At 40.9% G+C, this 27,696-nt stretch overlaps 2 protein-coding genes across 2 annotated transcripts; one reads left to right on the top strand and one right to left on the bottom strand.

Moving 5' to 3' along the window:
• Positions 1–12,330: 12,330 nt before the first annotated feature.
• hsd11b1la (hydroxysteroid (11-beta) dehydrogenase 1-like a) lies at positions 12,331–20,107 on the bottom strand. The gene is made up of 6 exons (XM_033622430.2): positions 19,912–20,107; positions 14,742–14,872; positions 14,358–14,561; positions 14,166–14,259; positions 13,087–13,252; positions 12,331–12,982 (listed from the first exon to the last, which is right to left on the bottom strand). Exons 1-6 carry the CDS (start codon positions 19,994–19,996, stop codon positions 12,799–12,801), a joined length of 864 nt encoding a protein of 287 aa, XP_033478321.2. The 5' UTR covers positions 19,997–20,107; the 3' UTR covers positions 12,331–12,798.
• Positions 20,108–22,189: 2,082 nt separating this feature from the next.
• Positions 22,190–27,628, top strand: micos13 (mitochondrial contact site and cristae organizing system subunit 13). Its single transcript, XM_033621974.2, has 4 exons — positions 22,190–22,355; positions 22,830–22,986; positions 25,248–25,305; positions 27,091–27,628. The coding sequence occupies exons 1-4, from the start codon at positions 22,327–22,329 to the stop codon at positions 27,186–27,188; spliced, it is 342 nt and encodes a 113-aa protein (XP_033477865.1). The 5' UTR covers positions 22,190–22,326; the 3' UTR covers positions 27,189–27,628.
• Positions 27,629–27,696: the final 68 nt, after the last annotated feature.

The raw sequence follows: 27,696 nt of genomic DNA, 5'->3' as shown, positions 1-27,696 counted from the left end.
TAAAGATGGTTAAGGTGTATGTGTTTGCTCATAGAAAACAAAGAAAATTGATTATTCTATCAAGACATATGTCATGGTACATTTATACATTCACATACAGTATATATATATATATATATATATATATATATATATGGCAATAAATGAGGTGAATGAGGAGGAGTTGTGTTTCCTGTGGGTGTTTATATGGGAATGTGGATCTTCCAGAGCAATCTGAGGAGTGCTAATGCTTTGCGTGTCTCACATTTTATTGTAAGCATGTCATGCAGCGTCGGGCTCGCAGTGCTCTGGGTCTGGACTTGATCTGAACCCCTTAAAGTCTTGGTGTTGTCTTGGTCTCGGTACACTCTGGTCTTGGTCATGTCTCGGCGTAGGAGGTCTTGACAACAACGCTGACAGCAAGCATGCTTATAGTGACTCAGTAAACTCAGTTGCACAGAAATATCAAGCTCAAGTGTGCTAACATTAGCCACCATAAGCTAATGGTCACACCAGATCAAGAAAGGTGGTAGTAGCATTTTGTTGTTGCATTTCGCAGTTGCACGGAAACACCATGCACCATTAATCCAAAATACTCTGAAACAGAGCTGAAATTAAACGAGTGCTCATAATTTTCATAAAAACATAAATCACGTAAAGCAAGGGATCAGATCCTCTGAATAACTTGACATAGCCAATCCCGATCAGTTAACAAATGCCTCGATCAGCCCCGATACCCAGCTTTTAGATCGGATCGGGACATCCCTAATTAAAAGAGTAGCCTACCATTCAGCATTTACATTATCATATATTGCATATACATGTTACAATATAGAACTTCTGAAACCTTTTGTTTAAAAAGGGGACCAAAACCACATAATCATCTTTTTATTTTACACATTCTTCATCCTTGTAAAAAACTGATGCCAATGTAAGGCAGCTACCTGTTTCAGCCAGCAGGAGGCACTGTTGCGCTGTCTACTATGCAGGGATTGTTGAAGTTCGCACTGTTTGTCTCTGGCAGGACGCCGTAGCTTTGAGATGTGCTCCGTTTAGGACGCCATTTTCTTCTAAGTTAATTGTCTCTTGCCCTGTAAGGTGAGCACTGTAACAGAGTCCTGCATTATATCACAATATCAGTGCTTAAACCACACGTTTTGTTGATTTGTTCACTATAAATGAACCGTGTTTTTTAGTGTTTGATGACGTTATTGAGGCTAAGCTATGAGTGTGGCTAGCTTGCTGTTAACGGTTGATAGCATTAGCTTTTCTGTTAAGCTTATTTGAGAATGTATGTTTTATGTTTGTGATTTATTCATTTCAGAGAGTCATATTTAGTTTACCCAGACAGTTATGTTTATGTTCATTTAATGTATTATTTGTAAATGTTAATTATTGCTTGAGTGAGAGATTTATTTCTTAAAATAAAATTAACTGTCTCTTGCCCAGTAAGGTTGACGATGTGGAGGATATGATGCCAGCAGCCACTGTGATAGAGAGCAGCAGAGATGTTACTGAATGTTCCCGTGAAATAAAACCACAGACAAGGTAAATCACAAATCTGAACTCTGTGTCTGGTGCCTCCTTCTCTCACCGCACAACACTTCCCCGCAGCTATATAGAAGAAAAAAATCACAATGCAGAGTCTTACAGGAGGTGTAGAGAGGGAGTCTAGTGACTAGTGTGCAGAGGCAGCGGGTTACACATACATTACCCAAAATGCAACTTGACTGCCAACATTTCAGTATGAGATTTTGTGCTATGCTGTCTACCTTATTCCTAGCCCCCATGATACCATGCGTGAATTATGGATGTAACTTCCGCCGTTGATCCGAAACTGGCAATTTGTTTACAGTTCTCTATTCTTCTTTCCGAGAGCAATTGGGAAATAAAACGTGGAACACACCACCTGTTATAGCTCAAACTGGATTATGTGATCATACCTCTGCCATCTCTGACAGCCATGTCAAAGCATTGGGGGTTTTTTTCCATTCAACTGAGCACGCTAGCAATCAGCTTGCCTTGCTCCTTTAAAATATTGTTAACTTTAACATGGCCCGAGCTAGCTAGTTAGCTAGTGATGGACCTGTCAGTCTAGGTGTCATTCTCTTCTGCAAATTCTGATTTAATACATTTTCTCTATGTTTCATGAAACTCTTGTGGTTTTATTTATCATATCAATCGTACCTTTGGCAACAGTAACAATCCCTTTTTGTTCTGGTTACACGTTCAACACACAGTTGCTGAAGACAAAATTTTAGCTCAGACTAGTTGTTAGTCGTTACAGACACTGACAGTGCAACAGGTACCAGAGCACTGCAAAGACATTTTAGAAAATGCTGCGCTAACATTAGTTAAATATTTGTTAAAAAATAAATCACTATTTGCTAAACTGAAGGCAAATTACTTTTGAAAAGAACCAGTGTTGACGGTTAGCCACCAAGAGTAGCCACTGGGACTAACCACAGACTGTCTATGGGACTAACTAGCTTAATGCTACTTCCGCTATCTCACTAGAAGTTATTAAGTGTGTTGTTTTCAAAATATTTTGTGATTTAGCTGGATCCATGACACCTTCTCTTGACATAAGCAAAATCCCAAAGTTTTGCTGCTTCCCTAAGAATACTCAACTGGGCACCTCATCCCAGAGTAAAGAAAGAGCGGAGAGACCCGGTCCCAAGAGGTCATAAATTGCCGGAGCAGACCCAGTTTGGGCAGGGAATTGAGAGCAGGCAGAAGCTCCCTTAAAGAGCCTAGTGGTCTCTGTTTCTCCCAGAGTTTAACCCTCTCACCTCCTCTCATTGGCCGCTCTTTTATTCAGTAGGCTGATTTATTGGAGTTCACAAGGGAGAAATACAAGCATAGCACAGCCATCAGCCTCGCCTGTGATAAATGACCCACGCTGCTATCTTCATCTCAAGTGGGACCTACAGTTCCAATGGATGAGAAAGGGTGTGTGTGTGTGTGAGAGAGCATATATGTGTGTGTTCACATGTGTGTAAACCAGGGTCATGTTTGCGTTATTTTTTGGATGCAATGTGGTGATGACAGAGGAAGAAATAGCAAACGATTCCTGAGGGGAGAACACAGAAATGTCTTTTTTAGGGAAATGAATTTGGATAGATGAGAATTTATTTTGCTTGTGAAAGAGGAAACAAAAGTAAGATCGACACATGACATATTTTGATACAAACCTTTTCACTGTCTTCAACTACTAATTTATAGTTGTCTCTCTTTCTCTGCCTCACCGCTCCCCCCGCTATCCCTGGTGCTGCCTCTGGCTGCCCCAATGCAACACAGCCCCTCTTCTCCCCAAATGAAATTCTTTGGAAAGTCATTTTATATCACCCTTTGACTGTGCATTGAACTGTAAAACCACCCCATTGGAAACAAAATAAAAGGATAGGAGAGGGAGAGAAGGGGGGATGGGGCAAGGAGGAGAATTATAATTCTTTGCAGGCCTTTGGTATTAACCCAAACACCAGAGCTGTCAGCAGTTCAGAGAGGGAGGTGCGAGGGGCAAACATTCAGTGTTAATTGGCACTTTGTAAGCTCTGAGCCTTCCTTTTGTGAGGGAAGTGGAAGAGAGAGTGAGTGAGCAGGAGGGGGGAGGATGGAGGGAGGGGGGAGTGGTCAGCAGAGGGGGGTGAGGCAGAGAGAGAGAGAGATAGAGACAGAGAGAGAGGGAGCTCTTGTTCTTGTAGGTTTGTTGGGCCTTGTTGAGGGTGTTTACGGTTCACTTCTTATCCTTTGTTAATTGGGCTTTCTCTCCCCCAATGAAAAAAAAAGAAGAATTCATGTAACCCCCAGCCTGCCACCCATGCTCCCTGTGACTCTCCCCACCAGCCCCATCAGCAAGAGAGGGATAAATGACAAGAACAGAGCGAAAGGATTGTCCCGGGAACGTCATTAAACTCATACATACGCTCAAATCTCTGCATAGGACTCCATATTTAATCAGCTTAAATGCAATTGGAACTGTTTGGGTTGTATTCTTGTGCAATTAACTGCGAAGCGAAAGCAGAATCAGCAGCGACTGTTATTATAAACTATTATAAGGCCACAATGTTTGAGTATTTTTAAACCAAAACAGTCATTGCTGTTCAGGTGTTTGTGTGGCATTTTGCCTCGCTGTATATACAGTCATCTTTTCCTTCTGAGAAGAACTTGAATTACTAAAACCACTGGAGCTGGATCTGGAGTTTATGCACTTTAAATATATTAACCCTACTGTTCTCTTACTTTGGCAACTATTGTGTTAACAGAACAATGTGCTCATTATGCATCTTGTGAGTTTTTACATCTTATTATTATTTCTATTAAATACTGAGGTGGCATGATAATATAAAGAACTAATTTACCATTACTATGACTTTGTTAACACACAGTTAAAAGTGTATTTCTGTGAGCAGACATCTTTATTAAAATGTTAAACTTCTTCCCCTCTAACTTAATCTGATGCCCTCTGTGTTAATGGTGATACAGACGAGCAGGAGCAACGTCAGACCATTAGGTACAGGATGTAAAAACACCCCGTCTGTCCTCATTGTGGATCCTCTCCTTCCGCCGATGTGTTTGGAGTTATCTGAAATAATTAAACAGGAAGAGACTGGCAGAGAGAGAGAGAGAGACAGAGAGGGAGAGGGAGAGGCACCTGTCTTTGAAAGGGAGAGGGGAAGAGGGGGTGTTGTTGGCATGAGGCTGGTGCACTCTACTTCACAGCACCTCTGGCCTCTTTCTGTCTTTCCCTCTCTCTCCCACTGACTGATGTAAATAATAATAGTGCCAGGACTGAAAGGACACAGGTGTCAACCATTGTGCTGCTCTGAATGGACCTGGGGGAAGGAGGTCAGGGGTCACAGGGCCACCTCAGCCACCTCTCACACCCACAGTTTTTATTCACACTGACGCTCCCTTTCATAGGTTTTCCACCCCCCCCCCCCACCCCCCCCCCCCCCCCCCCCCCCCCAGCCCGCTCCTCCTCTGTCTCTCTCGCTCACTCTCTCCTTTTGTTATCATAGCTCAATGTTTTGTGAAAACTTTTCAGAGGTCATGCACAAGCTCAGTATTCAGGAAGATTAACATTCTTTTGAAAATTAATCGGCTCACACAACAGCGCAGATCAATGGCTGGGTTCAACCTGAGGAGCCAATAAATGGAGGAAATTTGATTTTAGATAACTTTTACACCGCCGACAATATCTGCTAAATATTTATGGGATTCTTCTGCTGACACCAGCCTACTTGCATCTTACAGTAAATGTGCACGTTTGTTTTATTTGGCAACATCATGCTGCTGCTGTGGTACAGTTATACATGCTTCATTATTATGTGCTGCGACTCTGAAAGTTCTGCAGTTTAAAATGTTTAATTGTCCAACACATTGTCACTCCAACCTCGTCACATATCGACATTTGGTCATCACATTCAGATACAACGTGAAAGGTTCCCTGGGTGCGCCATTAAAGCATACAGCAACTGGCTGTGTATCATGCTGACGTTAAAGTTTGGCTTTTTTCGTCAGTGTCTGATCTTGCAAGTCACTGCCCAAATGCCGGATTTCACTGACTTCGGAGTGAGACCGGGTTGAATTCACATTTCCAGACTGTACAGTGAGAAGCATTTAAGAGAAAGGAAAATACACTTCTTCACTTTTTTGCCAAGAATTAAATACTAACATTATTACCTCTCTCATATCTGCCATTTAAATACATAGCTGGAAACTGCTAGGTTAGCTGAGCTTAGCATTGAGTCAGGAGTTGGGGGAAACAGTTGGCTTGGCTCTGTGCAAAGGTTGTATTAAAATCTGCCAACCTCACCTCTGAAGCTCACTGATTAACAATCTAATTTCTTGAATTTGTACCAAAAAGTATGAGAACATAAATTTGCCGTTTTACAAGGGGCTATTTGAACGTCAGTTAGTCATGCTACGGTACCTTGAATTTGTGAATAAATTTTGTTTTTCTCACATACCTACCCGGAAAACTGCAAACATGTTGATTTAATGATTGTTTGGGGACCACTTTTATGTTTAGAACTATGTCAAAACTTCCATTGAAAACCTCTCACACCAGTACTTTTCAAACGTATGCATTTTCACTTAAACCTCCCTGTTTAAAACTGAACTTAAAGTGAATCTTAACTCTGCTCACTTCAGAGCCAGACTCCAATACTATTTTTTTTTTGTTGAGCAAACATGCATGTGTTTAGGAAGTACTGAGCATACATCAGTAAAACGTGACTTGCATTATACTGCATGATATAGTTTTGCTGTTGGTAAACATGCTCCTCAATCGATTGATAAGTCAATATGCTGTTTTTCTTGGCTTCACAAATTCAAAGTAACACAGCTGACTAATTAATTTAAATGGTCATTTTGTGCATGGTGAAGTATTCCTTTAAGTGAGAGTGCCACTACTAGGCAACAGCAACATGGATGCTATCATCATAGTCTAGATAAGTGGTTCCCAACCGGTTCAGCCACGGGATTCGGATTTGTCCTTAGTAATTAGTTCAAAATCCACACAGTTTAATATGTTCAGCGTCAGACTTGTTTTTGGCCTTGCTGTTAAGCTAGTTTGCTGTCTCTGTTAAGTAGCTGTCTGTTATTCAATCACTTTACAGCAGGAAATGGCTAGGGCTGTGACAATAACCGCATCACCGCAATACTGCGGTCACGTGATGCCTACCGCGGTGAAGAGGTCATCACCGCACCAAAAAAAAAAAATTAAAAAAAAGCTGATTCATCATGGCGGTGTATCTGATTCCCAAGCGAAATGTTAAAAGAATACTCCAACGATTTGGAATTTATGCCTTTTCGCTATCATTTTCATATTGAGACAACATGATGGATATCGTTTTTGTGTCTGTACGTCCAGTGGCTGGGTCTCAGCGGTTAGCATTGGGGTCACTACATCCGGCGCTGTGATCCGCGGAGGGATACACCGGTGAGCAGGCACAGGTACAGACGTAGCCTGTAAACAAAACTCAGCTGTTTATTTAGCCTAGCGATATCTCTGGACTATAGTAGCTGCAATGGACGACTTTGAACGCGATTTTGAGGAGTTTCTTGTAGCAGACACAGACCCAAAGTCATACCTGTCTGAGCCGGAGCATACAGATGAGGAACTCCCAGGTGTTGGATGCTGAGCGGGCGAGAAGAGAGGCTGAATCCTCTAGAGCGGCAGAGCAGCAACGGGCCGAGGGGAGACGGAGGTCAGGGGTGGACTGGTGGTGTAGCTGCGGGGCTAGCTAACATATTCCTACGGAGGTGGAATCATTTTGCTGCACAGAATGGGATTCGGTGCTACCATCGTTGGGGAGATATATCATCAGGAGTTTGGGGGGGCTGTGACGTATAACCACCATACCGCCTGATACGTCACTCTGTCACTGCTGTGAGAAAAAATACATACCATCACAGCCCTAGAAACGGCACTTCAGAATAAAAGCTCTGTGATGGATATTCACTGCACTTCAAAATAAAGTGTGTTTTTTACAAACTTGACACATTAGCGAGTCACTTGCGGTCCAGTGTTTAGGTCTAGTTGGGAACCACTGGTCTAGAAGCCACAAAATGTAGCAATTTAGCAAGCTAGTGAGCGGGTAACGTAATACAGGAAATGCAAAAGCATATGACAGAGGAAAAAGATTTAGAAATTGAGAATATCAACATTTACCTGTAACATAATACAAAAAAGACAAAGTAAAGCAAAGAAAAACTCAATACAACTTACCATCCACCAAAAAATAAACTTCTGTGGTCTCCATTTCTGAAAACATCAGCAAACGTGTTGCAACTCTTAAACTCTGAACTTTCAGAAAATGTCCACTTACACTACAAAAGGGGGACATTCATGTGGACTTGTCTCGTGAACAGTAAACACAACCCTATATAAAGGCAGCATATGTGCCAGATGAGTTGCTGGACTTTATGCTAAGCTAAGCTAACTGGCTGCTGCCTCCAGCTACATATTTACTGTACATACACGAGACTGGAATCAAGTTCTCGACTAATTCTTTGCAAGAAACCAAAATGTCAAATGGTGTCTTTGATGTCCAAAAGAGATTTCTATGAATGCATTTGACTTAAAAACAGAATTGAGTGACCAATAACATTACATTTCATTACAGTAGTTATATATTTTCCTCCTTTTATCTTCATCCCAGGAGTAACGTCTTCCAGTGTCACAATATAGGCTCACACTGACATACATATAATACATCTGTGTATGTTACCTCTTGGTCTCGGTTTTCTCTGCCATCCCCACTTCCACCTTCACACAGGATGCTCCTGAGTCCCACCACTGGGTGATAAATGTCACACACGTAATACACACAAGCTGGCGAGCACGCATGACACGACACATGTGTGTCGAGGCCACTCTCTCTGTATTGCTCAAAGTAACTGGAAGATGGAGCCGGACGGAGATTTGTGGGGCAGTGTCCTTTGTGCTCAAAGACGCAGGACAAGAAAGAATCATAAATTGGGACCGGTGCATGACGGTTGAGGTGCACTATACGACTGCCATGGATAGGTGACTATTTATGGTCTGAAACATGACATTTCTGCTGCATCAGCTAACGTTGTGGGCAAATATAAAACCGAGGACATACTGCGTGCTATCCGGAAAAGGGTTATGGACTTATTTTACATGTCGTTTGATTTTACTGCTGTAGCACATATACAGATTGTCTTTCTTTATCGGTCGACATAGAGATTAAATAATACGCTGTATCACGGACATTAAAGCAGAATCCAACCTCCGTTACAAATGTCTGTAAGTAAGAGTCCAATCAGCCAATCAGTCTGCCACCTTTCAAGTTTTATGTGTAGTCAGTAAAGCAGCCCGCCTCAGCTTTGGTCTTGGCCTTGGCTGTTTGCAGTCATGATGAAAATGTTTGATCTTGATATAGAGCGCAGTGTAAAACCCTGGGGAAAGCCTCCATGATGCTGAACCAATAGAGTAGAGATTATGTAAGTGTAGTGTTGTTTAATTTGCAGCATGCAAACTGAGAGGGACAAAATAAATCCATCCATGGTGCTATATTTTGTGTGTGTTGCGGTGGGTGTTGTGGGTGGATGTTCCTTAGCCTATAGGATCCACGCTTGGTGGAGATGGAGATGCTAGAGAAGGGTGAGAGGATTTATTGCCTAGCATTAGGAGCACTAATCTGTTGCAGGTGTTTCTGGCTGTTCTCCCGGGCCATGCCTGCTCTCCTCCCCGGGAGGCCCCACCATATTTGTGTGTGTGTGTGACAGAGAAAGAGACAGAAGGAGCGAGAGGAGTTCTTTCCACGGCATGTGCGGGGAGATTATACCATCTCTACAACCCTCTCAAATCATCAAGACTGTCAAGATAAGGACAAAGAGAACATGAAGTCCTTTGACACCCCTCCATCAGTCACATCAATCAAGAGACCACAAAGCAAGGTGCAAGAGAACTGCAAAAACTTTGATAATAAAGAATCAAGGCCACTTCCTGCCCAGGGAGCGTCATTTATATGCAGGAGAAAGTGCGCTTCATTTTGTTTCTCAACTTTTCAAGTAACACTACAGTTTTCAGCGAGGCATTTGGTTTTGATAGTGACAACTCACTCTGGGTATACAGTAGAAACCCACTTTATCAGCAGGGTACAACCTCTGGGGTGTATTACACTGATGAAAAGACCACCAGGATGGATTGAGCCAACAGCTTCACAGGAAGCCTGCAGTGCTTTTGAGGGATGATGAACAAAGACACAAAGGAACCCACTGAGAAAGTCCTGCTCTGTAGGAAGTCTGCAACGCCTACTGTGGCCGGCAATAGAGAGACGGAACTGAGTGAAATAGAGAAGAATGGAGATGGAGGGGAATCCAGGGGTGGAGAACAGAGAAGACAGGAAAGGGAACAGGGAGGGCAAGGATTGATATGGTGATGGAGGGTGTAGAAAAAAACCAGGTTGTTCAATCTGTGTGAACATATGGGAAACAAATACTTTGGTGTTTAAGATAAACCAATTCAAACCAATTTACGTGAGTCTGCTATCAAGGATTTTTCTTAACAGGGAATAGCCCTCACAGGCTGCTGTAGAAACGTGAAGTCATCTCACTTTACTTCTTTGGCACTACTGCCCTCATGTGGACAATCCAAGTAACATCTCATCCAGATTAATGTCTCCTTTTCAAGAGGTATTGAGTATGTATTAAAGTGTGTTGTTAAAATCACAAGTCTCCACCTCACCAGCACCACCTGCACTCCTGATTAGACCACTCCCCCAAGACTATAAAACTCCACCCTTCACGCCTGCGACTCGCCTTTTTCCCTCCAAACATACCTGGTGGAACAAAGAGAGGACTGATGTGAGTGTATATGTACTTTTCACACTTATGACTTACTTTGTTGTGTTTATTGTTCGAAGATTCCTGAGTTTAAACTGTTGGTAAAAGAAGAAAAAAGAGTAATGCATTTATGACATAACTGATACCTAATTTAATCATATTATTTTCAGTAATATTATTGTTTAACATAATGCAGAGTGTTAACATTTTCTTTGAATATTCCTTGTTATAGAAAAAAATCATCCGACAACTACCAACTGGTCAACTACCCTGTCTGTAATAAAATGTTGAAACGGCTCCCTGGGTCCTTTGCGTTCAAATGTGCACCCCATCATCAGATGTTCTGTGAGCCAGCAGTATAGTGTATTACTGCATGTTTTGATTACAGATTAATTAAATGCAAATATAATTAGTCAAAGACTGTTCTTTTGGACCTCAATGACACTGTTTATGAGGTGTCCTGTTGGTCTAGTTTGACTATTCAAAGGTCCAGAGTGTAGGATGTAGGGGAACATATTGGCAGAAATGGAATATAATATAGACACCTAAGTTTTTAGGTGTATAATCCCCTTTAAATAATATTTGTTGTGTTTTCATTACCTTAGAATGAGCCAATTTTAGGGAGGGGCTCATCATCCACGAAGATTGTCATATCGCACCGCCATGTTTCTACAGTAGATCAGAACGAACAAACCATACACTGGCTCTAGATCTGGCCATTGGCGTTTTTGCATCAGCCACTGTAGTTAGCATCCCCTCGGCAACAAGAGAACAACACTGATTTTTTTTAACATTAAACTTATTTATTCTGTGTTTTTATGGCTTTAAATCACCAGGTCTGTTTGATTTGGAGAGGACGAGACCTCTGGATAATTCAACTCCTGGTTAAAGCCTCCTGAACGCTGGATCTTAAGTTATGCTAAGAAAGGTGAGCATACATTAGCAGGTGCTGGGATAATAGCCTGTCTCTGACATGGCAAATAGCGTTGAAGACATTTGTGATGTGAAACAGCTACACTCTGTTTTTACTGGTTAAAATCACTGGGCCTGTTAGTTTTGGATAGGAGGAGAATTTGGTTCCCGATAGAATTTCCTTAACTTCTGGATCAGAAATTAGGTGAGTACACATTAAGTTATCACAGAAAAAAGGTCAAAACACATCGCAGGCGCTGGACGAGCGACCCATCTGTGATGTGCTGAACTGCACAGGAGAAACAGATTTGTCACATGAAACTGCTTTGGTTTTAATCACCTGGTCCATTTGTTTTGGATATGAAGAGACCTCTGCAGATAATTTAGCTCCTGGTAAAAACCTCTGGAACAATGAACACTGAATGAATTCTAATTGGGAAAAGTTTCATTCATGTTATCGTGTCAACCAACATAGTAAGCAGCCCCTGTACGAGTAGTGTTGGAAAAACAGATTTTTTAATGTAAAACCTGCTTTATTTTGTGTTTTTACTTGAGTGAAAAAGACCTCTTCGGATAATTTAGCTCCTGTTAAAAACCAAATGAACAACTGGATCTTTAGTTATCATAGAAAAATGGTGAGCGCACATAGCGGGTGTTGGGTGAGTGGCCCATATGCGGCAGGCCAAATAGCAGAAGAAACATTGATTGTTAATGTGAAATGGCTTAACTCAGTGTTTTTACTGGTTTAAATACCTGGGTCAGTTTGTTTTGGAGAGGAAGAGCCCTCTGCAGATAATTTGGCTCCTGGTAGAAACCTCCTTAGCAATGAACACTGAAGGAATCTTAAATGGGGGTTCATGCTTGACACATAGAAGTTACAGCTTGTTGCAATCTGCAATCCTCACCACTAGATGCCAATAAATCCCACACACTGCTCATTTAAGACTGTACAAACATCTTAAGTTTGATTCCAGCCAGGTAACATTTGTTGCAGATCATTCCCACCCTTTCTCCCCTCTTCTCTCCTGTCAAATCTTGACCGCTGATTTTTAAATTAGGGCAAAAATACCTCCCAAAATTCTTTAAAGTGTTTCACAAGCAAGAGAAATACAGTGTGAATGGAGGAAATGTGTTTTTATTTATTTTCACCACAGAATTGCAGTAACGTGAAAAGTTATATCCTCTGCTCCTCAGCAGCTTCCTTTTCCTGACTCGTCTCTCAGGCAGTATGTTCTCCTACTGTGCACTGCCCCCTGTGTTGTATTCTGAGTAGTAAACCAGGTGGATTTTTATTTTATTTCCACCTGTGCACATAGGAAATAATTATTTTTAAATGTCTCCGAGGTGGCCAAAATGAAGCAAACCCAAGCTGTAAGTCTATCATTAGGAATGGACCTCTCTCAAAAGCAAGATGAGGACAAAAGGACATGGTGTAGTCCGTTTTATTGTAACAATATTGTAACCGGATCCATTTAGCTGTTAGTAAAATTATTTTCCAACTGGAAAGTGAAAGATTGCCACTAGAAGTCTGGATATGCTAGAAATTTAAGGCTAAATCTAGGTAGTGGAATATATCAATTGCCCATTTCATGGGCTGTATTTGTAGGAGTTCTGGATGACATAGTTTGTCATGGAAGGGATCCAGTCTTTAGTCAGAGTCACAATGTGGGTGAACCAAGGGTAGAAGAGCTCCGGCTGTCTCGTAGCTCCTGTTTTGATGATGTTCAATGCTGCGTCTGAGGCAGGGTAGGCTGGTACACTGGTGACTCCCCTAGGACACAGAAAAATACTGCTCTTAAGTGCTGTTGGTGGTGAAAATAACCAGTATCAACTCTGCATTTAGACTTAGAAATACTCCACGTTTGCTCGACTGACCTGACTTTTTCCATAGCTGAATCAGTATCAATGAGTCCCAGTGTACATAAAGAGATGGACACATTGCTCTTCTTCATCGCCAGTTCGTGTCCGAGGGCCCCGAAGAAACCATTCAAGGCAAATTTTGTTGAGGTATACGGTGCTACGAAGGGACTGGGCATTTTACCTGTGGAGCATCACTAACTATTAGAGTCATGTTTTCCAAAACACATTTGTCATATGTAAAACATGAAAATCTAATGTGGCCGTTTGAGGCCTCATTTATGACACGTTTATACTCACAGATTTGATCTTAAAGGGACAGTTCACCCCAGAATAAAAATATATATTTTTACTCTTACCTGTGTTATTTATCGAACTAGATTGTTTTGGTGTGAGATGCAGAGTGTAGAGATGTCTGCCTTCTCTTTGATATAATGGAACTAGAGTGCACTTGGGAGTGAACTGACCCTTTAAGTAGTGCATGTACAAATTAGGAACCTTTGTGATTTATCAGTGCTTCCAAAATGTTTATAAGTCAGAACAGAGTTTCCTGGTGGATTTAGTTTTTCTTTTTTGGATGAAATCTTCTTATAAACTCATCTAACGACCACAAATCCCTACAATGGTTTTTGAAGTTTTGTAGTTCACGAAATAGCAAATAAACCGCAAATGACGCATCAGGAAAATACAGAATATAAAATAACTACAATTGATTTGGCATTTAGCACCACTATTCCTTGAAGTCCTGAGAGAAAAAAATGAAAATTTAAACATCTACAATTCCATGACTGTTGATGAAGATCATGTGATGTTGTTAATAACATCTACTAAATGGATGTTGAGGTGAGCTTAACATTTTTTTTATCATGTTTTCATGACGTGGTCAAAGTATTTTTTCTTTTCTTTCCTTTAGAAAGCACTTTGTAACTTGGTTATGAAAAAGTGATGTGCAAAGGAAGAATAATGAGGCCAAATGATACATCATTTTTGATTCATAGGTCAAAACATTTGCATTTAATAAAATATGTATGTATATGTTTCATAGATTGCTTTCAAACTACCAACATGTATACAAAAATGATGACAGACAGACTTACCTAAAATTGATGAAACAACCACCAGTGATCCTTTGCTTCGCTCAAGGGCAGCCAGAGCTTTCCAGGTCATCTGAATGTAGCTGAAGAAATTGACCTTTCGCAAACACACACACACACACACACACACACATTTTCCAACATCAGTGTATTTGCTATATTGTGTGTTGATAGGCCATTCATTTGCTGCACTACCTTCATCAGCCACTTGGTGTGCTCCACATCTCCCTCCCACATGCTGAAGGGGCTCGGGCCGATGTGGTTGAGAACCAGATAATCCAACCCTCCGAGCTTTTCCAGAGCAAAATCTACAGCTTTGTCAGGGTCTGACTCATTGGACATGTCTGCAGCTATGTAGAGAGCCTTCTGGGCTCCCAAACTCAGACACTTCTCTGCAACCTGTAAGCAAAGAACAGAAAGAATGGATCCAGTGTGGTTGCAGAAAAGAGTTTAGGAAACAAGCCAGAAACAATGTTGCATAATATGATGGATACAGAACAGAAATATTAGCACTTGTTGTTTCATACATTTATTGGTTTAAACTTTCAGTCCATTCTTTATGTTGCTAAGTTCACTGACCTGCTGTAACACTTTCTCCCTCCTCGCTGTAATTACTATCTGGGCTCCAAAGCAGGCATAGTGATATGCCATTTGTTCACCAATACCCGTACTGGCTCCCGTCACCAGCACTCTGGCACCTCTAAGAGATTCTGAAAGACATAAGAAACACACAAAAACAACGTTTTGAAAGTGATTTGATGACTGAATGTTACCTCAAATCAAATCTGTAAAACCAGTGTACCCATTCTATAGATTTATTATTGTGTCAAGAATCATTTACTTTCAAGACCTCACCCCTTTGCCTTTAATGCACCTTCATGTTAACCTGTATGAGAGAGTATTACAATGTGGTTTGGCTAACCAGAGTGATCGACCTTTCAGGAGACAGGGGCCCTCAGATTGACGCATTTAGGATCACCAACCCACCATAACAGTGTAGTTCTCTGATTATCAAAAAGCTAACAAGGCTATCCATAATTTACTTTTAATCCAAAATATTTAAAAATGAACATACAGTGATTTTATGTCCTTAAACCACACACAAAAATCCTGACTTTTTCGCCCTCATTTTTTGATATGAACACTGGATATAAAGTCTGCTGCTGCTCGACCCAAAATGAAAACTTCAGGAGATGTAAAGAAACAATAAGATATTAAAGAATAGGAAGAAAAAGGAGTTAAGCAACATATTCTCACTCCGACCTCATCACATAGCGACATTCATGGACTTTCCATGTCCAGATAAGATGTGAAAGGTACCCTGGGTGCGTTGGTTGGTGACGTCCTGGGACACTGTGTCAAGTTCTGTCTGTCACATGCATTGTCTTTTTTCAAAATACACTTACGGTTTCACAAGAAATGTACCATTTACATACAGTCTTCTTCAAAATAAATGCACTACATTGATACAACTGAACTGACTTTTTTTTTCCTTCAACAACACACACAATGGTTGGGTTTTGCCAACACACACGGTTGGGTTTAGGCAACAAAAGGTGAAAATCTGTGGTTGCTGGACCCATCCACCATCCGTTCTGCCCACCTTATTTGGACTTTTGCCGCCTTAACCTTGTTCTTGTCACACCATGTTTTCCCCTGGCACTGCCATGTGCCATTAAACAATAACAGCACCCAGCTTTATATCATGCCTACGTGAAAGGACGGCTTTGTTGCATTGGTGTCTGACGCCAGAAGTCACTGCCCAAGCACCAGATTTGACAATTGGGTTGAGATAACATTTTCAGATTAAGGGGGACCTTTTATACCCATTTTCAGGTTGGTACTGTTTGTATTTTGGGTACTTTATCTTTACTTTATTTTCCTCACACTGTCTGTGCTAGAACACCTGTATTCTCTGTCTGAGATGCTGTGTTTAAGCACCTGTCTCTTTAAGCCGCCCTCCCGAAAAAAGCCCTGCTTGATTGGTCACGTGAGACTTGGGCTCACAGGGATTACTTTTACTAGTGGTTGGTCATTCAGGTTAATGTTGTAACTCTCTCTCATAAAGGTTGAAATGCAGGAAAAGATGTGTTCAAATTGAAAGGGGTGTGGTCAGAACTGATACTGATTTCTGAGGGAATGCCCCCAAACCAGGGGAGTAAATATAGACGGACGTGCATTACAGTTGCACCGGGGCACATGGGGTGGAGGGGCCTAATTGCCACCTGGAAATATGCCCATGTTCAAAGAAGAACTCACAATGAATCAAAGATGGTGCGATTTTCTATATATGCCCTCAAAGGTGCAAAATCTCTTAAGACTGACAAGCTGGGCACATCTGCAAGTGGATATAACATAAAAGCAGCATTAAGACACACTGTTGGTGAAATAAATATACGCCTAAAACTCTGTGTGTGTGTACTTCATAGCTAGTAACTAGGGCGCACTAGGGCCCGTCATAATAACGGGTCCATGTCATTGGTTCGACAGCCCATTAGTCCGACTGTCTGGTGCTGAACAGCTCGCGGCAGGCGACGGGTGCGCCGCGACCGGCTTGATGCGGAGCAGGCTCACGGCTTATGTGTTTGTCACTTTCTTTTTCATTTTAACGGACACCATGATCTTTTCCTGACCCTAACCAAGTGGTTTTTGTGCCTAAACCTAACCAGACCTTAACCACAGGGCATCATGATGATTTCGGAGCGGACTTCGGAACAATGAGTTTAATATGGTCGGAACAATGGGCTGTCGAACCAATGGGCAGTTCCCATAATAACTACCTTACACCACTGCCCCAAACTCTCCATTAGTTGATGTCACTGCCGGACCTAGCACATTAGACATTAGACTCTTTCTTCTTCTGTTATTTCCATTTATTGCAGAGATAACAGGCAAAACTTTACTTCCAGGACAATACGCAGAGTGCATCTAGAATAAATCACAAACATCCATTCACCATTTGTAAGATGCAGTCATATAAAAAGTTAAAATACTATCCTCGTTAAGATGTAGTGTCAGCCGTGGTAGTAGCTTTTCATAAGGTGACATAAGGTTCCAATTGTTGAAACACACACTGCCCCATTGACTCAAACCAGATCATTTCATTACCCGTGGAAACACTGCTTCCTCACAGAAAATATAAATGCAGGGTTCTCTTCCTGGTAAGGGCCTCAGTCACAAGCGGAAAGCATGTCAGATTATCACCAATTGCTCACTCAATTCTGTCTGTGCCTCTTCTCCTAAACGTCCCCAGGGGAGCCTTTAACTTTCATCCTCATTACTTTTATACACAGATATTTTGAGCAATGCAGAGCAGTCACGTGATAAGTTTTCATGCTCCATATTCAAATGTGGAGCGTGTAGTTGAGGCCGCCTGGTCCCGATTATGTGGTGGAGCCTGTAGACTATGATGTGATGGGGCAGTATATAGAGTTTGCTTATCAAAGATGTTTAACATTTTAATATATTGAATACTTTTGTTTATGTAAAATAGAGACTAGTTACAGGAATATTACACTTAGACACTCCTCAGTTTCCTGTGCCACATTCCAGCAATATATCAATACAATATTGATCTTGTGATAGGGATTAGATATGATATGGTGATCATAATGTTGTTTATTGGCCTGAGTTTATATTTTAGAAATGTCAGAAAGAACAAATATCAGTCTTTCATACTTTGCCCCATTTCTAGGTCAGGCCAGGCTGTCCTTTATCACACTGAAACATGTGCCAACTTGTCAGATTTAACCGTAATTAACCTTGAGCCACATACAACAGATTCAAGTTCAACGGTGACGTAGCATAAGGGTGCGAAATTCCCACCTTGAAGAGGCAGTATAAAAGGGGCTCATATCTGAACACTCCAAAACAAATATTTTTTCATTTTCCATAACCGCTTATCCTATCCTATCCTTATCCTATTGGGGGTCACAGGGGGCTGGAGCCTATCCCTGGCATCCAGTGGTTCCTCAACCAAATGACCAAACACAAGATTCTGTTGTGGATTGTTTCACATTAAATAGATACATGTATGTTGAATTACATAGAAAGCATGTATCCAAAGGGTTCTGGAAAGAGGTGAAGACACATTGATTCAGCAGTGAAAAGACATATCAGGCAGCAGTTCTGCTAAATCTGATCAGCTGTGCTTTATCAATATACAGTATATTAAAAACCCAATTTGTTGTGACACATGTTAATTTATGGCCCTTTCTACACAGAAGTTGCATTTTTGGGCCACTATGAAGTCCCTTCCTTATGCCGCCTTTGAATTTTCAGACAGAAACAAACAACAGCGGGATCTTGCTGCTCCATTGTGTAATTTTAGGTAACATGCTGGCACCATGGCATAAGAGGCGTGAAGGGCGTGACATGTAACTCAACAACGTCACACTCTAGCGTGACATATAACATACAAGTCGGCAACACTTTTTAAACAACAGCAATGATATTAACATGGCAACAGTCATTTACTATCACTGTTATATGGAAGCTGATCTTGTCGTCTGTTCGACGGGTAAGGAGATCCTTGAGGTAATTATTTTTCCAATTTATGGACATTTTCGGCTGCTGTTCTCCTATTTTCAGTTAGCTGCTAACAACTGCTAGCTGCTTTTTCTCCTGCTATGGGTCAAACGTATAGCACGTCGTCAAATATCACACCTGTTCTGCCGGCTGCCCCATTTGTATAGCCATTGTTTCGCCGCTGTTACCACCTCCGCTGCCATCTTAAAGGTCAGATAACTCTGTCCTCCCAATTCCGTGATTACACCGTTTATACAGAACGGTGACGTAGTATAAGGGTGCGAAATTCCCACCTTGAAGAGGCAGTATAAAAGGGGCTCATATCTGAACACTCCAAAACAAATATTTTTTCATTTTCCATAACCGCTTATCCTATCCTATCCTTATCCTATTGGGGGTCACGGGGGGCTGGAGCCTATCCCAGCTGACATTGGGCAAGAGGCAGGGTACACCCTGGACAAGTTGCCAGGCTATCACAGGGCTGACACATAGAGACAGACAACCAATCACGCTCACATTCACACCTACAGGCAGCTTAGTCACCAATTAACCTAACCTGCATGTCTTTGGACTGTAGGAGGAGTACCTGGAGAAAACGCTGACACTGACATGGGGAAAACATGCAAACTTCGCACAGAGGGGCTTCCCCACCCTGGGTTCAAACCAGGAACCCTCTTGCTTTGAGGGGACAATGCCCATGATCAATATTAAAGCTGCAAATTGCACTGGCGTGTTCAGCAAACCATAATAAGTAGATTTTAAGGGTGAAACATTAGGAAAAAGTATTGAATGTTGGAGTGTCAACTGATTATGATGCATACCATAATACTTCTTGGAAATAGAGGAGGACACATGTTACAATGCCTTTTGGCTTTGGAGGTGACTTTCCCTTTAAATTTATCCAAAATTGTACAGTAAAGTAAAGAAGTTCATATCAAAACGGTTTTTATCTTAGTTCAAAACTGAAATGAAATTTAAAAAACATACAAAAAAATTCTTTTCATTACATATTTCTTTTTAAAAAAGGGCAGCAGATAGTAAAATAACTTCACATATAGGACACTGATATAACTGAGAACCCACTGTAATGTTCAGGACGCCTACAAACACACGGAAGGATCACTTTGATTGAAGTGATCAAAAACAAAGATTACGAATGCCTGTAGGGTATCTATAACAAGCCTATTTAGATAAGTCCTCTTTGATCGTGCGTCTCTCTTACCTGCGTCAAAATTGGGTGCAGTCCACTTGACAGCTAGGAAAGCCACACATACACTAGCCAATATGATTTTTGTAAAAGCTCCCATTTTGTGATCTCTACCCAGACCTGCACAATTTCAAAACTGCCTTATACAAGAAATATGAGGACAACATATATGCAGTCGCTATTCTCTGCTTCTCGTGACGTGTAAAGAGGGTGTGTTGTTCAGATAAGAGGTTTATTGAACTTTAATCTAGCAGGGGAGATTGTGGGCGGGACTACAGTGAGGACCACTTGCACTTTTCTCTATGTGCTTCTGCCTTGCTTTGGATTTTAAAGGGGAACAACACCCACATTAGGAATTGAAACATGTTATTTCCATGGCTGAGTAAAGTCCAATCAATATTTGTGAACATAAGCGACTCTCTCTCAAAGGCAGGAACCAGAGAATGAGGTCTCAAACTTGTGATGTCAGAGGATATATAGTCTGGAGGTTCTCCATGAACAATGAATGGGAGCCTGATTTTGTGGACCCACAAAAGAGCTTTATGCCATTGTAGTGTTCTCCGCTCTGACACAGAAAATGTCCTCATATACTCAGAACATTCCCCTGGGTGCTCTCAGTGTCATCTAACATCTTTCCCAATTCATTTCCACTGGAGCCGTTCCAGATTTTTAATCTCATGCCATCACAAATTTGAGCTTTAGAACTCTAGCTCTGTTTTTGGACAAAGAATATCATGTATGAATTATGAAAATGGCTGTAGTTCCCCTTTAAAGGTGGTTGTTTGCTGCTTGTATCAAGTGCATTGCCACAACCTTCTGCTTTGGGAGAAGCAGAAGCTACACAATCTCACAGAGATTCAGTTTTGTAAATGTAAAAAAGAAAAACTGCAAAATCTACTTGGCAGGTACATTCATGTTTTTATATCAAGACCCAGGATTATAGGATTACAGCATGTGCGTACCATTCTTGTTCATACAGGCTATTACAGATCATGATTAGCCAAAGGCACAACGGACTCCTCAACGTGACTGATCAAATAAATCCATTTGATGCTTTTACTGTTATCTTAAGCATGTAACTTAAAAACAAATGTCTTTTTCTTAAAGGTATTACTTTATTATTTAAATCATACAGACACCTTCCTGTTCTTTGAGTGTTCCACTTTTCTACTGCTTTACTCCAAACTACTCCCTTGACTTCTGATTTGATTAAAGGACCTTGTAAATCTATAGCATCTTTCTGCATAGCTTGTTTTGTTAACCTGTCAACCTCCTTAATTCCCTTGAGATCTACGTGTGCAAGAACATACATTACACAGGACTGAGATTCCTTGTTGAATAAGTCTGAAATGTCACACCTTGAATTGGGGTAGTTGTCAAGTACAAACAATCATTGCAGTAGCTCATAATATTTATGACATTATGACACTTTGACTTGCACTACACTCAGCTCATGTTAACGTAATGTCGTAAATAACTCCTAACAATCAGTCAGTTCTCCAGTGCGCTTTGATAAATCTGTAGACTCTTGTCAAGACAAACTCTTTTCGTGTGATAGTTTTCTCAGCAGAAATGTAATTCCCCAGTTGTATGCCAACTATTCAGCCTGATTGCTGACTGAATCCTCTTCTTAGTGTGCAAGATATTCCTTCCACTTATCCATAGTGCTCTGCAAAAACAGATCCACCAATATCTAGTTGTACTTTAGAACAAAGGTCAGATTAATGGACCTCATGGGGCCCCGTTTACCTGTACAAATTGTTACCAATCCTTAACTTAAATAATTCTAAATACTTTATTCAGTTGAATACACCCTTCTCCACCTATAACCCTATCATTAACTTTATCAGACGTCCCTTCTTCCTCATCATATAATAAGCTTTACGTCTACTGTAAAACTGACTCTTTATTAATCTGTAATTTTATGGCCAAATTATAATATCTGGATCCTTCCTTGGCTTCCTCATAGTTATTTTAGCCTCTTTCCATGTATTTAGCAGCCCTCCTTCCTCCCATAACCAACAGTGTAATTAAAACCCTGTTCTTGAGATGTCTTACCGTTATATAAGATATTTGATCTGTCCACTGAGAGCTGGCTGCGTCTAAGACAGAAATAAATATTTTTTGATTGGTAATCGAAATCGAAAACAGCTCCTTTAAATAGCTGTTTTTATTTATTTTTTATTTAGCCGTCGAAATTGTAATTTAAATCGCTATAAACGCAAAGAGGTGAAGGACGAATCTGCGGCTCGTAAATTACGTCAGCACTTACATTTGGAACTGCAACTTTATTGACACAACCCGTGTGCACAGGGATCAACACGGTTGTCCTTCACTAGAGCTATCTCATTCAGATAGCTTTTACCCCAGCTTACTCTCGGAGTTCCTGGGATAACAGTACGTTAAAGGAAACAACACCGCTTGTGGACCATGGCGGCAAAGATTTTGCCTGTTCTGAAGTTAGTAATTCTAATTTCACCCTTAATTTCCGCGAGGTTCTTGCTGCCGTAGGTGCTAGCTGCTCATTAGCCAGTTAGCTAACTGACGCTAAGCTAACCGTCACTCTACCCGACAGCTTTCCAGCTGCTATCTTCAACCACTGTGTTGACTGGTTTGACAGTTACATAGCTGGCTCTATAACTTACAGTAGAATTAGCTTATACTATATGTATACATTTGTTCTGTACGCTGGCGTAATTCACACCAGCTGTCATAGCTAGCTAACGTTAGCTAATACTTCATAAATTGCTAACTAATGTTTATAGTCTAGGTACCTGAGCTTTGCTTTGCAATAAATGGCACTTTTAAGTTTTGTTTTGTGGAAATGGTAACATGTAGCCGTGTTTCCAGTCAGTTTGACATGTTTATGATTGGGATTTAAAGGTGAGTGAAGTTGGGTTGTAGCCTGACAGCTTCTGTTCTTTCATTTTTAGACTGGCCACCAAGGTTACCATTGCAGGAGGAGCTCTCTACATAGCCTGTGACTCTGGTCTGTTGGGGAGCAGTGAACAGGGATCAGAGGCTCTGGGGAAGGCCAGGGCTGCAATTCCACCTGCTGTCGATGAATGGATGAAGTACTTTGGCCTGGAGGTACTGATAAGATGCACTGCCTGAGCACAGTTCTGATCCAGAATGGCCCTAGATAGGGGCTAGTTGACATGATAGTGCAGCACAAGAAAGGAAAAATATAACAGGCGAAGACCTTGTATCCACATTTGATTTACAAGTTGACCTATAGCAGGCAGATAAGTAATTTATGTATACACCCTGACAATGCGGCTTATTATTCATAAAAAAGAATGCAATTGTGCTCTATCCAAGTGTCCTACCATGTCACGGCACATTACTCGTGGGATTATAGAACATCTTTACAAGACGGAAATGTTGTATTTACAGCACAACAGTGAACAGCTTCTGACTGTGCTGGGCACTAGGGATTGGCAGCACAACCAAAAACACTATTCGAAAATCATGGCAACTATTCAACGATTTTTCTCGATAATCGCTCACAGAGTTTGCACTGCACCTCATTTTCGTTTATTTTGTCAAAGTTGTTCCACACGGAACTTTCTGATGACTGTAGTAGTCTCTGCATGTTCCTCCTGTTTGTAGAAGAGCATCAAACTAGTTGGTAGCCCATCTCACACCGCTGTAGCAATCCTATACTGCCCTCGTGCGGTTAGGAGCTGAATTGCATGTCAAATAAAGGGGGAAATAAGACGAATAGTAATAGTCGCATTAAAAAATCGATTTTTCAAAATAAAATGACTATTCGAAAATTCGAAAATCGTGACCCATCCCTACTGGGCACAAATCAGTCTGTGATTAAACAATGGAAAGCAACAACAACAGCAATCATCCACCCCTTACTGCAGACATGTCTAAAGTCTGACACAGGGGCCAATCGTGGCCCACAGACTGATTTTTATTAGCCTGTGGCTTGTGGTTTAAAATATACTATATATGGCAAGCAATATCACTCTGCATTTTTTTCTGTTCACCTCACAATGGCAGGACTATCACACAGTTTGTAGACACGCACCAAGTAGGAGCTACACATGTGGAATCAACATGTTTTCAGCAAATGAGTGGCTACCCAACAGCTGACATTTTCCACTAGGTAGCAGACGTGGCCACAGCAAAAAAGTGTAAAGTTGACAGCGAGGGCAGCAGTGGAAAGTGAAAAACTTGTGGTTGTCTCATATGTATGGCTGTGTTTTTTAAATAACCAATATGATGCAAGAAGCAGCTGCCACCCAGGTATTTTCACATCATCCAATCTGGACCCCATCTAAAATATTCTGGACACTGCTGCCTTACTGATACAAGGTTGTCTTCCTGAACTTCTATAGATTCATCGAATAAGTTGTCTAGTTGAAGTTCATGTAGTATTAGGGACAGTAAAGTAATGATCCTCCTCGTTTCTACCCCATCACATACTGGTCAAATTCCAATTGCTTCTTCTAAAACAATATTATTGCCTATTTCAGTCTAAAGAGGAAGTATACCAGCTCCAATGTGAACACAAATAGACCAATTTTTCTTTGGTAGATTGTTAAAAAAACAAAAAAAAACAAAAAAACCCACAATTTTCAGTAAAACAGAGTTTCACAACATTTTACAATACAGCAAGTGTAGAGCTTTGGTTTACTCCAGATCTCATGTGCCGGGCTGTGTCTTTTCAGTAATGCCCATAAACACAAGACATCTTACTGCAACCTAAATACTCAGTAGCTCAATGTCAGTTAATTCCTTCTACAAAATATACCAATATTTAATTTAGGGATGCAAGATATCAGTATCAGATATGCCAATATATAACAACTCTGTTTGGCTGATAACTGATACCAATATCAATATATCCACTTTTTCCCCACCTAACTTTAGTGATCATCAAGTCTCTTTGTAGTCGAATCAACATCATATTATACATACATATTCTTATTGTGACGCCCCACCAGCAGATGGAGACATGATATAGAAACCTTTTCAATGTATGTAGTATTCATTCATTGTGCAAAATAAGAAAAGGCATTTTGGCCAATTCTAATAGTTCATTTTAAAGCCAGTATTATCGTGCATCCCTTATGTCATAATGTGTGTCATATTCCTATTACTGCAATTCTGGAGTAATATGCCAACTTTTCAGTGAAGCACCAAAATGTCAGCCCTCCATCATTATTGCATTGCACACTGTTTTTCCACATGATGTTGAGTCATCAGCCAAAGTGGCATCTTTCACATTCCATTCATTAACTGGTTTTTAAAGTTTTACAATATTTAATTTAAATGCAGTATAAAGTACATAACAACAAAGCCTTACACTGTGTTGTTTCCCCTCCTCTCCTCAGGCTCAGCTTCCAACCATGCCTAAGATTGAATTCTCCCCCATTCAGGCGTGGAACTCTGGTAAGAACTGAATCAATCAATCAATAAATCAATTTTATTTATAAAGCCCAATATCACAAATCACAATTTGCCTCACAGGGCTTTACAGCATACGACATCCCTCTGTCCTTATGACCCTCACAGCGGATAAGGAAAAACTCCCCAAAAAAACCCCTTTAACGGGGAAAAAAACGGTAGAAACCTCAGGAAGAGCAACTGGGGAGGGATCCCTCTTCCAGGACAGACAGGCGTGCAATAGATGTCGTACAGAACAGATCAGCATAATAAATTAACAGTAATCCGTATGACACAATGAGACAGAGAGAGAGACAGAGAAAGAGACAGAGAGAGAGATGCAGGTAATAACAGTAGCTTACAACAACATTATTGAAAGTAATAATATTATAGTTCTGGCTACTGTGGTACAATATGTTGAAAGTATGTATTAATATCTGGCAGTATACATGTGTGACAATAGTCATATGTGTATAATAACAGTAGAAGTATGACTAATGACTAATGATGGCAGCAGCAGCAGGAGGCATCTGGCAGGACCACGGCAGCAGCACAACCACACACATCACACTGTCCAGGCGCCGCTGCGATATGAGTTAATCTGAGAGACAGTGGAGCACAAAGGCTCCGGAGAAGAAGCCGAGTTAGTGACATCCAGAATGGCCGAGTTAGCAAGATGCAGTAATAGAATACAAGAGAGAGAGAGAGAGAGAGAAGGAGAGAAGGTGCCCGGTGTATTATAGGGGGGTCCTCCGGCAGACTAAGCCTAAGTCAGCCTAACTAGGGGCTGGTACAGGGCAAGCCTGAGCCAGGCCTAACTATAAGCTTTATCAAAGAGGAAAGTCTTAAGTCTAGTCTTAAATGTGGAGACGGTGTCTGCCTCCCGGACCGTAACAGGAAGATGATTCCACAGGAGAGGAGCCTGATAGCTGAAGGCTCTGGCTCCTGATCTACTTTTGGAGACTTTAGGGACCACGAGTAACCCTGCGTTCTCAGAGCGCAGTGTTCTGGTGGGATAATATGGCACTATGAGCTCTCTAAGATATGACGGAGCTTGACCATTTAGAGCTTTATAAGTTAACAGTAGGATTTTAAATTCAATTCTGGATTTTACAGGGAGCCAGTGCAGAGAAGCTAAAACAGGAGAAATATAATCTTGTTTCTTAGTTCCTGTTAGTACACGTGCTGCTGCATTCTGAATTAGCTGGAGAGTTTTTAAGGACTTACTAGAGCTACCTGATAATAGAGAGTTACAGTAATCCAGCCTAGAGGTAACAAAAGCGTGGACCAATTTTTCCGCATCTTTTCGGGTCAGGATAGGCCTAATTTTCGCAATATTACGCAGATGAAAAAATGCAGTCCGTGAGGTTTGTTTTAAATGAGAATTAAAAGACAAATCTTGATCAAATATTACTCCGAGGTTTTTTACGGTAGTGCTAGAGGCCAGAGCAATGCCATCTAGAGAAACTATGTCATCAGATAAAGAGTCTCTGAGTTGTTTGTGGCCAAGAACTATAACTTCAGTTATTGAAAAGCTTGTTCTGTTTTTTTTTTGTTTTTTTTTAAATAGGGGTTATAAATGTGGTAATGTCATGAGTTTGTTGTAAATTGTGGTTGTGCACTTCCCTTGTCAGATAAAGTGATATTGTTAGTGTGACATTGGGGCAGAAGTTAATTTTAGCATCACTACTATTACTCTGAGGTGATAATTATTCTGTTGGTTAACACCTTAAATGTGTCATACGTATTTTCAGTGCCTCAAACCCCAATCATGGATGTTTATCTTTGCAGGAGTACGGACGTCAATTTCAGCTCTTTCAGAGGCTCCAACAAAAGCAACTGGATACACAAATCAGGGTTTGCAGTATCTGAAAGACCTCACCAAGTAAATATGAACCCTCTGGAAAACCTGAGACTTTTTGAGTTTTGCACTTGAAATGACATTACTTCTTCAAAAGTTGTAGCCCCTATCAAGAAAGAAGAAACACCCAACTTGAAAAAAAAAAACAGCTAGAAAAAGAAGCTTTGAAATTCAGCTTCAAGAGTGCGGTCTCCTGAATGGGTACTGTGGTTCCCTAAATAATCATGGCATTGGTTGGGAGTTGTATTGTGCGTAATGCCAGTAAGCAAAATGCATTTTTAAAAAAAGGTATTTCATTTTGTGTGTACCACTAAATTTCGTTTTGCTCTGTACTGTCTAATATACAGTATTTCACTCCCCTTTGTTCTCAAACCACCTGAATAATGTTATGAAGAGAATGTCTGTTGTGTGTGTATATATATGCAGTTTCACCATTTGTGACTAAACAATACATCAATCTTAAAACACGTCCAGTCTTTAGTTTGATTTATTGAGGATGCACTGCGTGTTGATCGTGGCGGTTCAAAGAATGAGAC

Source organism: Epinephelus lanceolatus, chromosome 6 (genome assembly GCF_041903045.1).
Source record: "Epinephelus lanceolatus isolate andai-2023 chromosome 6, ASM4190304v1, whole genome shotgun sequence".
In the NCBI taxonomy this organism is placed as follows: domain Eukaryota; kingdom Metazoa; phylum Chordata; class Actinopteri; order Perciformes; family Serranidae; genus Epinephelus; species Epinephelus lanceolatus.
Note: the sequence above shows the minus strand (reverse complement) of the source record. Positions and strands in the feature narration are given on the sequence as shown.